At 59.9% G+C, this 13894-nt stretch overlaps 1 protein-coding gene across 1 annotated transcript; it reads right to left on the reverse strand.

Moving 5' to 3' along the window:
• Positions 1-440: 440 nt before the first annotated feature.
• DUSP4 (dual specificity phosphatase 4) lies at positions 441-12707 on the reverse strand. The gene is given in 5 exon segments (XM_055335449.1): positions 441-1061; positions 1600-1819; positions 2812-2882; positions 2885-2956; positions 11911-12707. Coding segments are annotated over 5 exon segments (1182 nt in total). The 5' UTR covers positions 12344-12707; the 3' UTR covers positions 441-675.
• Positions 12708-13894: the final 1187 nt, after the last annotated feature.

Raw genomic sequence — 13894 nt, forward strand, 5'->3', positions numbered from 1 at the left:
GTGTGAGCTGACCGCCAGGCCACCCTATCCATACCTAGGACGTACCAGCTAGCTCCCACTGCTCTGACAGCTGCATGCGAGGGGGCTCCGCCGCGGACACGGACATAAATACACCCTAAATTCACTGTCACTAGACTCCTTGCACTTACATACTCTGAGCAAATTCTTAATAAATACTTTTATTTATTATTAAGCATAATTATCCACCTGTTGGTGATTTCGAAAGGAAAACCATGTCCTGTAAGATTTCTTTACAAACAACAACAACAAAAAAACATGAACCCCCACTCCCCCGAAAACAACAACAACAAAAAAAAAAAAAAAAAAAAAAAAAACCTGTTACAAGAACAAAAAAGGACGAAGCACACAGAACCAGGCACTTCTGGCAAACTTTTCTTTTTGTACCTTTCCCACCCACCCCTACCCTCCCCCCCCCTTAGTAAAACTGGGTGGGCACCTTTGCCAGGATCTGTGGGTTTCATAACTTCAAGCCTTACTGCTTAAAAAAATGAGGTAAGAAATTCCTATCTGGAAAGTAACACGGACACACGAACCAAACCCAGGTGTTCCCTGCCCGCGGAGGCGGCCGTTATTGCTCTAGGTCGGGGGGTTTGTCTGTCGGCTTGTGACGGGCCGAGGTCCTTATTGCCGAGCTCCCAGCCCCGGGCTCGGGCCCTAGCAGCTGGGGGAGGTGGTGATGGGGCTGTGCAGGTAGGGCAGGCTGCTGGGGGCCGCGTGCACGCCCACCGACACCGGGAAGCTGAACACGAACTGCGACGTGGGCGTGGGGGTGGCCTGGCCGCGCTCGCGCAGGGGCCCCGAGGGGCTGGCGGCCTCGGCGGCGCAGGACGTGGCCAGGACCTGGGACTCGAACTGCAGCAGCTGCCCCATGAAGCTGAAGTTGGGCGAGATGATGCTCCGCCGCTGCTTGACGAACTCGAAGGCCTCCTCCAGCCGCACCCGCTTCTTCATCATCAGGTAGGCCAGGCAGATGGTGGCCGAGCGCGAGATGCCCGCCTGGCAGTGCACCAGCACGCGGCCGCGGCGGTCCTTCACCGCATCTGGGGCAGAGGCGCGGGTCAGGGCGGGCCGGGGCGGGATGGGGGGTGGGGGACAGGGAAGGGGACAGGGCCAGGCAGGGAGGGGCACACCCCTCCAAGGACCAACATCCCCAGCCCGCTGAAGGGAGCTAGACCCCCTCTGGCCTACTCTTGAGATGGCACCAAACAAAGGCACCAAGCTTGGGAAAAACCGGGTTCGGGCCGGTTAGACCCCAACATACCTTCAAGAATTTCTACTGGCACAAACAAAGCCAAGGACCCAATTCTCCCTTTACCTGTCCTCCTCCTCCCCTGCCCCAAAGCCTTAAACATATACACATCTGGCGACGTGCAAGGGAAACAGTGGTGGCGGGCGTGAGAGTCCATCTGGTATCCCCCACCCACCAACATCCAGCCAGCCAGCCCTCCGTAGAGGCAGAGGGAGAAAGGCCCTGGAGACAGCCCCCCCACCCAAGTCCCTCCTTGGGCAGGCCAGCCCTCGGGGTTCCGGCTCACCCGCCCGCACCCGGCCTCCCCGGCCCTGCAGGAGCCAACCTACCAATGTACTCGATGGCTTCCATGAACCAGGAGCTGATGTCTGCCTTGTGGTTGTCTTCGACCGGGATACACTTGTACTGATAGTGTCCTTCAAAGTGGTTTGGGCAGTCAGAGGAGACGTTCAACAGGGCCGTGATCCCCAGGGCATCCAGCATGTCCCTCCGGGCAGCGTGGTAGGCACTGCCAAGGTAGAGGAAGGGAAGGATCTCCACCGGACCCCCCTGCACCAGAAAGGGAAAAAGCACAGGCCCCCCAGACATCGTGAGTGGAAGGCAACCGGGGGAAGAGGTGGGGGTGCTTGGACAGGGAGAGGGAGCCGGTCCCAGGCGGGCGGGGGCTGGGGTGGGGTGCAGAAGCCCTGCGGACTCAGGCCTCCCAGGTTCCCCTTAGCCTGCTGGGGCTCGTGGCGGGAGGACAGGCCCAGTGGGCTCCTCTCGCCTTTACACGGCGCTCTGCTGGGAGCAGAGTCGTCAGGACAGGTAAGGCAGCGTGGGCCGCACCTGCCCCTTGATCAATGAGGTGCCAGCCGCAGCGCTGGCCTTGCCACACCCTTGGCAACATGAATCTACACCTAATCACCAGGCTACCTGGTGTGTTGGTTTAGGGACTTATATGTAGGATACATCTTCACTTGGCACCTTCAAAACAGGTCCTGTCGGCCTCACAGACAAGAGAACAGATCTTGGCAGTGTTAAGTAACACGGGCCAAAATCCGAGACATTTTCGGAGTCAGATCAACCCAAAGGATCTGGGATCCAGGAACAGAGCTCCTGGGCCCCATAAATTCACTCCCTCTCCATCTAAATGAAAGGGCTAGGAGGAGTCGGCTCGTAAGAAATGCAGCAGCTTAAGCTGGTTTTCTTAGGGGACGGGGTGGCCTCAGGGCCCTGGGATGAGCCTTCAGAGAGGTGCCCTCTCCTTTCTAAGCATTAGGTCACACACTTCTGTTTTCAGCACTCCTCGCCCGTCTGCGTGGAACTCCAGAGGCTAAGTCACAAAGTTATGTCTTTGTATTATTTTTCCAAGTGAGGCTAAGAAGAGGGAAAGGCAGGAATCCCGAGGACCAGATGCACCCTCCCTAACACCCCACCCCAATACATGCAGGGCTCCCTGCGTTCTCCCTAACCTGAGGCACTGCATCCCAAGCCTCTGAAAAGCAGAAACCTGAAAATAGGCCCCCCTGCCCCCACATTGCGCCGGGCCCCCAGTCTACCTGGTCGTGCAGGGGGGTTCCACAGGAGCTGCAGCCCACGTCCAAGGATTCCACTGTGCTGGCCGGCACAGCAGGGGGATGGCTGCCAGGGCCTTGGTTTTGGAACAGAATTCTGGGTACTCGGAGGAAAACCTCTCATAACCACCTGTAAAAGAGAAGCATGTCCGGGTAGTAGGGTCACGAAGCCAGCAGAAATCCAGAAAGTGCTACCCCTGGGCTGAGGAGCGGGGCTGGGAAGCCGGGGCCGGCTGGACCCACACTGGCCACTGGGTGGCGCTGTGGCACCAGCGATAACGGCAACGGAGGCTTCACAGAGCCTCATCGGGCCCAGACTCCGTCCTGAGTGCTGGAAGGAAAGTTCTGGGAAGGAGCCTTAGGTATGGGTGCAGATACAGAACGGAGGACGAGCAGGGCGCCTGCAGACGGGGCCTTGCACACTGCAGCTCCTTAGGGTGGTGATGGGACCCTGCACAGCAGCTCCTTAGGGTGCTGGTAAAGCGTGGAAGGCAGGATGGCCACCGTGGGTCCGCGGGCCGCATGGACGCGGCCTGGTGCCGCCCGGGGCCTGCAGGGATGTCCCTCATCCCAACCCCCGCCCTTCCTCTGCAGAGGAGCCCCAATGTGGGCGAGAAGGGAGAAAAAGCAACTAGCCCGGCACCAGCACCAGCACCAGCCCTCCTCATCGCGGCCACAGAACAGGCGCCAACCGCCCGGCCTCCGCGGCTCCATCAACAAGGGCCCCAAATCAGAGGAAACGGGGCGCACGCAGAGGTCCCTCTTGCTGCACACGGGGTCGGGCAGGGCAGGGTTTCCCGGGCCCCCAGTTGCTGAGCTCCGCAGTGACTGGTTATCTGTGGGATCGTCTTCGGGGGTGGGAGGTCTTTTAAGGAGAAAAAGAGATAATCGGTCAACTGGTCCCTGGAGTCGGGTGCGTGCCCGGTGTGGGCTGGGGGCGGGCAGACGGGAGCCCCGCCACCCTGGGTGCGCCCTGGTGCCCCGAGTTCCGGCGGCTCTGCGAGAGCTCAGCACGACCTACCGGCAGGCAGCGGCTGGAGCTGCTGGAGCTGCTGGGATTTTCCCCGCGGTTTCCGCAGGGGGGTGGGGGAGAGGCCCATCGGGCGGAGCCCCAGGTGGGGAAGGCCGCCTGCTGGGGGTCACCCCGGCACGCGCTCAGTGACAGCGGGTCCGTGAGGCCCCACCCCCACGCCCCCCCACCCTCAAAGCTACTGCTTTGCAGAGGAAGGGAGCGGGGCGTTCGTCTCCTCTGAGCCCCCCTCTTGTGCATTCCCTCCGTTCCCCCCGAGGGGCATAGCTGGCTGTCTCCCGGGTCGCCGGCCTCACTCCTCCTGCTGAGGCCCAATAACCAGAGTCCCCTGGGGGGGGGGGTGCCCGCCGGAGGGGACCGGCACCGGCAGTTTCAAGAGTGTTGTTGGCCTTAGTGGTCATCTCAGCACAGGGGCGCCCCTTCTGCCCGTTTGCACCCCTTTTTCCTGGGAAGACTATGAACATGCTGCCCCAAATGCAGTGAATGGAGGATGGGGGAAGAGCCAGCAGAGTTTTTTGGTTTTTTTTTTTTTAAGATTTTATTTATTTGGTGGGGGGGGGGGCCACAGGGAGAAGCAGACTCCCCGCTGAGCAGGGAGCCCGAGGATCTGGGACCCTGGGATCAAGGCAGACGCTTAAGCAGCCGAGCCCCCCAGGTGCCCCCAGCGAGGTCTTCAGCTGCAGTCCCCCAGACAGGACTCTGGGAAACTCTGTTAAATGATCCCCCTGGGAAAGGTGGAAGGGGAAATGGATCAATCGAGAAACCGCTGGTGAACACCTACATGCAAAGCCATTACTTGTTAACTCTACATAGTTCTACAGCATTTGAAGATTTTTAAGTAAAACTAATCTGTTTATACTTAGACAGTTTGAGCTACTCAAATACATTTTTTTTTCCAAATAAATGTAAGGCATGGAGAGTGCCCTCCAAAAGCTCATCACCTAGACAGGCAGAATAGCAGTGCCCGCTGGCAAGCCAGTGGTGGGGGCACAGGGGTGCCAGGGCCAGGCTGCAAGGCCAGAGAGGAGGAACACGGCCCCCTCCCCACCGCAGTGCAAGCGGGAGGGGCCTCGGAGGGGGTGACAGCCTTCTTCCCACTGCTGAGAAGGTCCAGGACAGGACACCAGCCTGACCCACGTCAGACTCCCAGGTCTGGGTTGAATCCCAACCCAGCAAATCATCAGCTGTGCAGCCTGGGGCTGCCAGGGAACCTCTCTGAGCCTCTGGCTCCCCTGCAAATGTGATGAACCCTCAGGCCCGGGGAGGACTGACTGGAACAGCCAGTGCTCTGCACCTGGCCTCGGGGAGACACATAATGAAGCGGTTTCCTTTTTTGGCACCTACAAGGGGACCCAGCATTACTGGCATCTTCCCAGACTTGGGACAGCCTTCTCCTCCTGGGCTTTACGGATTTTTGTCCACGCAGAGTCCTGAGATCTGGAAGTCAGACGGTAGAAGGGCAGGCATTGCACGGTCTGAGCTCCAGGATCGGTCTCCGCCGGGGACATCCGCTGGCTCTGGGTGGATCCTAAGTCAGCCCGCAGGCAGCCGACTGGGCAGGGCCAGGCCAGGCTTGAGGGGGGGCCACTTGTCATCTGCCTACCCGCCCCCGCCCCCCCAGGCCTCTGGGAACAGGACAGAGTGGGAGAAAACAGCATTGCACGGAACAGAGACCGTACTGCTGCTGAAGCCCGTCCCCTCCAGCAGATCTCTAAAGAACAAGCAGAAAGGAACCAAGTGAGGAAGCAGATCTGCTCCCGGGACAGGAGCATCCCCGCTCCCAGGCCAGGGGCAGTGATGAACGGGTTTTCCCTCCTGAGCCGTCGCTAGCCCTGTTACCAGGACCAGTGCCAAAGGCGCTCCTTCTTGCAGGTGGATGACCTGCAGGCCCGGGACGTGAGGATGAGTAGAACAGGCAACGATGGGCCAAGGACGTGTGTGTGTGTGTGTGTGTGTGTGTGTGTGTGTGTGTTTGTTGGGGGGGGGTAGGGGCAGAAGACTGCAAGGTAGGAAACCACTCATGCCCACGCCCCACAAGACCACATTAGTAAACATGAGAGCCACTGTTATGAGGAAATGCTCGCTATGTGCCCAGCTCTTCCCAAACAAGCGTCCAACCAACAGCCCTTGAGGTGACTGGACCGGATTTTAAGAAGAGGCAACTGAAGTATAGGGCCACCCCAGGGAAGGGCAGGGCCAAGCGTTCCGCCCACTGGCCTTGAAGCCACCTAGTCTGGCACCAGGAGCCCACCCTGAGGGGAACCTGGGTGGCTGAGTGGTTGAGCATCTGCCTTCCACTCAAGGCATGATCCCGGGGTCCTGGGATCGAGGCCTGCATCCAGATCCCCACAGGGAGCCTGCTTCTCCCTCTGCCTCTGCCTCTCTGTGTGTGTCTCTCATGGATAAATAAATAGAATCTTAAAAAAACAAACAAAAAAAGAAGCCCACCCTCCAGTGTCCCCATCTCTGCCTTCTTGGTGGTTCTCTTGGGGGAGGCACAGCCTGCCAGTTTCACTCCATTGAAGACACAGAATTTTCAGGCAAAACCAGAAAGTATCTGAACAGGACACTCCTGATAGTTCAGCAAACTCTGCTTCTTTCCAGTGCTTTTCAAACTACAGGTTGTCACACAGACATCGTGACCAGCCCATTTTATTTAATGGGATAGAACACAATAGAAACCTCTAGGATGCATCCCATTTAAAGAGGGTATATAATTTCAAGGAACTCTGGTTTCAGTGTGACTGTATGTATCCCTACAGGTCATGATGTCAGGATTTTAGACTGTATCCTCTTTAAGTTCCAATACTCTGTGATCCTAAATGTCACAAACCTATTTGTAAACTACAAACTGACAGCAGGTGTCTCTAAGATCTGCCTTGCAAGCTTCTGAATACAAATTCATGACAAATACACCGATGACTTTCCACCTGTTCTATGTCCAACAGAATGCAATTCCATGACAGATATTCTGACTAATTTTGACCCGTTCTTCCCATGTCCTTATTACTCATAAGCTTTCTAGTCTTAAAGCTCACATTTCTTCATTTTGAAACTTGAAAGAGTCTAGAAAGAAGAAAAAAGGAATAGAACCCCACCCCTCAACCCCACCCCCCATCAACTTTCTTGAGGAATAACTACCTGCATAGCTGAACTCCACACTCTTTTTCTCACATTCAGACAGTGAGACAACTGTCACAGCTTACTGCACTGGCCACACATCCAAGCAGGGCTGGGACGGTATGCGTGAAGGTGTTCTAGAAAAGGCAGGCTGATGTAGTGGGGATCATATCATCACAGTAGGATTCTTAGTGGGGTCTGTGATGGGGGAAGCCAGTCATTTGGTAATGACAGTGGGCATGGATCTTAGTAGTAAGGCTGTCGCTCTCCCAATTACCCTTTCAATATTGAGAAATGTCACCCGTTCAGCAGCCAGGGGCTTACTCTTGACATCTTATCAATACAAGGCAAACGCCACCGAGCAAGGAAGTCTGGGGTCATTTACCTTTGAGAACTTCCCCTGATGTGGGTGTTAATTCAGTAAGCACCCTTGTAGATCCTGAGCAGTACTGAAACTTTACCTAAGTGAGCTTCTCCCTCCAGGCCCCACGCACAGACCTACCGTGCATCCTGCGCCAGCTGGCTGACACCTAATGTTGCTCTGGAGCTGGGTCTGGTTTGCGGTCCCTCCCAGAACTTCTGGGCTATCTGCTCCATTCAGCAAGCGGGCTTCCGCTGGCTTCCGTTGGGAGTGAACTTTTCTTCCTGTCAAACTTCCTTTGTTAGGCGGCAACTGCCTCCTGGTAAGGAAACTGGCTATCTGGTTTCAGATGTTCTGATTTTTTAAAGGAATTTCTTGGCTCCTTAAAAAGGCCACCCTCAGGGCGCCGGGGTGGCTCAGCCTATTAAGCGCATCTGCCTTCGGCTCAGGTCATGATCCTGGGGTCCTGAGATGGAACCCCACGTGGTGGGGGGGTTAGAGGGAGTCTGTCTCCCTCGCTCAAATAAAATCTTTAAAAAAAAAAAAAAAGCCCATTTCTCCTAAGAGCCTCAAGAACATGCCCAAGGGAGCTGTGATAGGCTTAATAATGATGAGGTTTTCACTTTCAATTTGTACCTACACCCCATCTTTAGTTACTTCTGTACGTTGGAAGCATCCAGTATCAAATGATGCAAAAAGTAATGAGTTTGCTTCATTCCTTGTCATTCTTTAATAGATTATAATCGAAGGAGATTATCTTTAAGGCCTACCACTCTGTAATTCTGAGGCTCTCAACCTCTGGCTGCGGTGGGCATTGTGGCCTATAAGAAGAAAAGCTAATCCGTTTCTCTTTGGGTGGAGGAGGTGTGCAGCCTCATATCACCCTGGGGTTTGCTGTTTGATGCCACTGACCTCACGGGGGCGGGGGGCTAGGATGGGCTGGGCAACTGGGAACAGAGAGACAAGACGGTCACCAGAGTTACCAGGGCTGCTGGCTGGGCATTCCCCTCTCCATCACCAGCCTTGCAGGCTGTTTTCTACAGAAAGTGTAATGTCACCATCTGTATTGGTTTGGCCTTAGGACTATAGCATATGTGAGTTCCAGGAGGAAGAAGCTAGAATATCTGAACTGATCGCCCTTTCTCAAAACAGCGCCAGGACAACTTTTAAATCAGAACTCTCATGAAAACGGACAAAAGTCGAGCCGGATGAATTTTACACAGGAGAAAAGTAAAGTAGTGTTTTTATACCTAAAATCTGCATAAGACTGACTTATTTGAGAAATAAGAGACGCAAAGAATGACTTCCGTTAGGGTGAGAAAAATGATCTTTCTGGTCTAATGACCAGGGTTGAAAACCCCAGTTGGAGGATTTACGAAGGAAACAGAAAGGGACTTCAAGGGAGATGTGTATTGCAATTAAATCTGAAAAGCTGAGATTTCTAAACTTTCCCTAAAAATGCCTTACAAGATTTTAAATAAAGCAAGCTTAGAGGGTAAAGTTAAAAAGAAAAAAAAGGTTTATGCCCATGGGAATCATTTACTAGCAAAAAGATCAGAAAATGTTATGATTTAGGTTATTGCTCTTAGCAAAACTTAGATAATACGAGGAAATGTAAAGGCTAGGCAGCATTTTATTAACAGAAGTAACATTTACTCTAACGGTGAATTCTTGCGTGTGGCATTAGTTAACTCCCCGCCACGAGTAACTACTGCCCTTCCAAGTGGCAGAAACAGAAAACTGAGATTTTTAAACACAATTAGTTGGTAGAACTGGATAGCTTTTGGCTGGGAAGGATAATACAACTCTGGAAAATATTCTGCTGCTCTTCTGTCCCTGCAGGTTGGCAGAGACCAACCATAGGGTCTTCCACCGGCTTAGTGTCTGGCAACTTCTACTCCACAATCACAACCGCCCGTGGAACAAGACACACACAGAGTCCCCTCACATGGAAATGAAAATGAGCAACTCCCATGGGAAGCAGATCAGCCAACCGCCTGCCAATCCGGGCATTTACTAAAGATAACCAACGGGGCTTTTCTTCCCGGGTTCCCTTTAGTTCCCTGCCCCCCAGAGGGCCCTCCCATGGACCCACATCTTCTCCACCAGAACTTAGGAGGCATGCTGTCCTCTCCCAGCCGTGTGGGAGCAAACACTTCCCCGTTCTTCCCGGCCTCACTAGGGATGCTTTTCACCAGAGGGCCAAGAGGAGGAAGGGGAAGAGTGTTAGGACTGCCTCTTCCTTAGCACATGTATGAAAATAAGCTAGGTTAAGTAGAATAGGAACGTGTTACCCCTGGCCACCGTCCTACCATCCCTGCAGGACTAGCCCCTTACCACCACCACCAGCAGCACCATCACCCCTTCTTCATTTTGGGGGGGCTGCTTCCAAAGGCAGGCTTCCTTTGGCTTAGAAGACCTAGCCAAACCTTTCCTGGCTACTCCCCGGGCCTGTTCCCGAGGAGGCGTTAGTTCCACCTGCGGCCCAGGCCTAGGCCCTAACGGATGTGGACGGGGAAGCCTCCCGCTGCCCGGGGGGCCGCACCAGGTCAGACACCGGGAAGCGGGGCAGGCCTCGGGAGGGAGGAAAGAGCCCCTCGAACACTCCTTTTCCTTTGGCCAGAGGCCCCGCCAACAGCCAGGGGGCTGTCATGTTACTCGGAGGCTCCAGTCCTCCTCGGGGGCTGTCATTTCCCCGGGAGGCCCCTGGCTTGACCCAGAGCATCGGCCTCGCCGGCTCCCGGAATCCATGGGCCGCGCGCCCTCCCCGGGGGGCCAGGGAGGTGCCCCGAGCCGGAGGAAGGAAACCGTAGAACTATGCCTGCCTCCCTCCCTCCCTCCCTCGGGGCTTAAGTGCCCTCGGGCCCGGAAGCCCAGGGCGATCCCCTCCGGGTTCCTTCCAGGAAGAGAAACAAAACAAAACGCACCCAGACTCCACGTGGGTCTGCGCTGCCCCGGGCAGGGCCCCGCCTTCAGGGGACCGCGGCGAGGGCGCAGGCTTGGGGCCCCGGGGCGCGCGGGGACCTCGCTCGCACGGTCGCCGCGACCGTAGCCCCAGGCGGGGGAGGGCAGGCGGGCTCCACACCCCGCACCGGCGCCCAGCGAGCCGGCCGGGCGTCCGCCGGGCCCGGGCAGGCCACGAGGGCCAGGTCCGGGCGCCCCCTGCCCGGCACTTTCTCCTACAGCGCTCTGGGGAGAAGAGAGGATTAGGCTCGATCGGGGGTGCAAAAGGCAGCCCTCGCAGAAAAAGAAAAATCAGCAAAATCGCCTTAGTGGTTCATCCGAAGGTCAACGGCAGCACCTCCCCGGCAGCTGACAGGTCAAATGGCCAGGAAACAACTGCCGAGAACAAAGCCCCCCGCTGTGCGGCAGGGGCGAGCCGGGCCCGCCGGCCCCGAGCGGGGGGAGCTTCTGGGCAGAGCGGCGGGGAGAGGTTTCCGCCCCTGCTCCCGCCACCACCTCCCTTCCTCTCGGGGGCGCAGGTCCGGGGGGCAAAGGAGACGGGGGAGAGGAGGCGAAGGGCGCCCGCGGGGCCAGGAGCGGCTCTTTGAAGGCCGGGGTCTGACACGCCTCCCGGGCACGGAGGCCGGACCGGACGCGGGCGCAGGAATGCGCGGAATGCGGCGGCGGGAGGCAGGGGCGCAGCGCCCGGGCCGCCCCGGGCCGCCCCGCGCCCCCCGCGCCCCCCGCGGCCGCAGCAGGCCAGGCAGGTGCGGGCGGCGCACGGGCCCTCCAGGTACTCGGCGCGCCGCCCCCGGGGGTTCCCGGCCTCCAGGTCCCACAAGAACTCGCGTCCCCCGAAGTTTCGCCAGGATCCCCTTAGAGCGAGCACGCGCCGCCAGCCGAGAGCCGAGGGCCGAGAGCCGCGTCTGAACAAAAGGTCGCGCGCGGCCTGAACTCCAGGGGCACGGTCCCGTCTCGCGTCCCCCGCCGGCTCAGCGCCCCCGCCCCCGCCCCGCCCCCGGAGCTGGGGTCTAGCCCGAGGCGGGCGAAGCCGGCCACCTTCCAGGCGGAGCTCGGAGCCGGGCAGCGGGGGGCGGGACGCAGAGCTCGGCACAATGTCCGCGAGCCGGGCTTCCTTTCCGCGCTCACGGGGCCGGGGCCCGCTCGGCGCTCACCCTTCTTCACCCTCGCGGGGTCTCGGGACTCGGAGCGGGCCCGGGCACCCCGAACCAGCAGGCCGGGCCCGTCCCCACCCGCACAGCGGCACTTGGGAGCACCCCCTGGGCCGCAGCTGGGCATCGCGGTGGGGTCGCCGGGCCGGAGGCCTGCCGGCTGGGGGGTGTACACAGACGCAGAGCGCCCCAAGAGTACGGGCTGGCAGGTGGCAGGGGAGACGCACCCTCTCCGTCTCGGAGGACCTCAGGCGCTCGCACCCGCACTCGCACACAGACGCACAAAAAGCTGGCAAACCCACGCGCCCCGGCGCGCACAAAGGAGCGCGCGGGGATGCTCCCGGCCTCGAGCCCCCCCCCCCCCCGGCACTTCTTCCCCGGGCCGCCGCGGCGCGGGCCGCCAAGCCCCGCTGCACCCAGCCGCCCGCCCGCGCGCCGCCGCCGCCGCCCGAGTTTACCTTTGAGGAGGCAGATGTCGGTGCGCTCGGCGTTGCGGCGCAGCGCCTGCACCACCAGCGACACGGTGCTGTCCTCGCGGAGGCTCTCGGCGCGCGGGCTGCGCTCGTCGTAGACGATGACCGCGGAGTAGAGGCCGGAGCGCAGGCGGGCGCGCACCTCCTCCTCGGCGGGCAGGATCTGCTCCAGGCTCACAGAGCCCTTGGCCCGCCGCCGCACGATGGTGTTGCAGCGCACGTTGACCGAGCCTCGGATGTAGCCCGCGCTGTGCGCCAGGAACGGTCTGCAGTCCAGCAGCAGGCACTTGCCGCCGCTCAGCAGCCCCAGGGCGCCGTGGCTGCCGCCGCCGCCCGCGCCGCCACCGTTCTCCTCCCGGTTCATCAGCCTTTTGAGCACGCTGCAGTCCATCTCCCGCAGCTCCTCCACCGTCACCATGGTCGCCGGGCGCGCGAGGAGGCGAAGGGCACCTGGGCCGGCCGGGCTGCAGGCAGGGGCGAGCCGGGGCTCAGGGAGGCGCGCGCAGAAGTGGCCGCAAACTTGGCCCCCTCGGCCCCCCACGGGCGGACCTCTTCTCCCCGGTCCCCTTCGCCCGCGGTCTCCGGGTTACATAGCAGTCCGAGCGGCCTCGGGCAGCAGGACCGGGAGGCGGCGGCGGCAGGGAGTGTGTTTACGGGAGAGGACCGCGGGCTCCCCCTGCCCCGGCCTCTATCGTATTTTGCCCGCGGTGCCGCTCCCGCCGCCGGCGCCGCCGCTCCCCACCGACAGCCGGAGCTGCGCGCACGGCCCGGCCGGAGTTCCGTCCCGGGCTGCCCGCCGTATTAAGGCTCCTCTGCGCTCCCCGGGAGGGGGCCGCGGCATTACTACCTCCGAGGCCCCGCCTCCTGCCATTCCGGGCCGCGCGCCCTCCCCCCGCGCCGGCTCCCCGCCCCGCCGGCCCCTCCCCGGCGCTGAATGGAGCGCGGGCCGCTGGCGCCCGGTCATGGGAACGCGACGTCACAAAGAGCGGAGTAAACAGGGCGCTCGGCGCTCGCCGGCAGGCCCATTCATAAAACCGAGACCTAGAGGAAGCGGGAGGCGGCCTCCGCCCGGCAGGCGAGCGGCGGCGCGGGCACTTTGTGAATGGAGCGCGGCCCGCCGGCCTTCCCCGCCCCGGCCCCGGCCCCCGCCCCCGCCCCGGCCCCGGCCCGCCGCGCACTAGTCGCCGTGCAGCCACTCCACCCGCCGCCGCGGCGTTCGGCGCCCAGACGACCCGCGGCCGGGCAGCCGGCCTGAGCGAGGCCGGGGCGCGCTTTAGGGTTCATTCCGTTTGAGCGTCCGGGCCTCGCCCTGAGCAGCGTCGGAGGCCCCCCCCTACCCCGCCCCCGACCGGAGGGGACCGGGCGACGTGGCCCCGCTGCACGGCGCGCCCGGCCGGGGACCTCCTCGCCCCGGGGCTGAGCGCGCGCTCCGCCTGGCCGGTCCTTTCACCAGCGCGACTCCTCGAGACCTTAGCTGGTGCATTAGCGTGATCGATTTTCATCGCGAGCCATTAAATCAGCTTTATAGCTTCCCGGGGAACGTGGGCAAGTCCCGGCCCCCGAGATGAAAGGGAAAAGCCCTCCTGCCCCAAGCCCAGCAGGAGCGAGGTGTTGGGTTTGTTGCTTTACGACCCAGAGGGAGGCATTAATTGCCGGAATGTGGTTCCCTCGGAGGAAGGCAGGGCTGCCACTCCCGTCCACGCTTCCTAAAGATGTTTATTGAATCCTGGGGGGAGGGAGGGGACCTAACGTTCTCGGCTTTTCGAAAAGTCCCCCCCCCTCCCATCTTCGGTACGTGTGAGTTGCTTTCTCCGGAAATGACAATTAGGGTCTACCTTGGTGCGAAGCTAGACCCCGAGAAATTGACGCGCAAAGGATTTAATAAGACCCGAGGCCTTGCGCCCCCCCCCCGCGCTCTTTCCAGGCCCCGCAGCCTGCTTCCCGCCCCCCGTTTGACTTAGGCATTTAA

This window comes from Nyctereutes procyonoides, unplaced genomic scaffold (genome assembly GCF_905146905.1).
Source record: "Nyctereutes procyonoides isolate TBG_1078 unplaced genomic scaffold, NYPRO_anot_genome, whole genome shotgun sequence".
In the NCBI taxonomy this organism is placed as follows: Eukaryota; Metazoa; Chordata; class Mammalia; order Carnivora; family Canidae; genus Nyctereutes; species Nyctereutes procyonoides.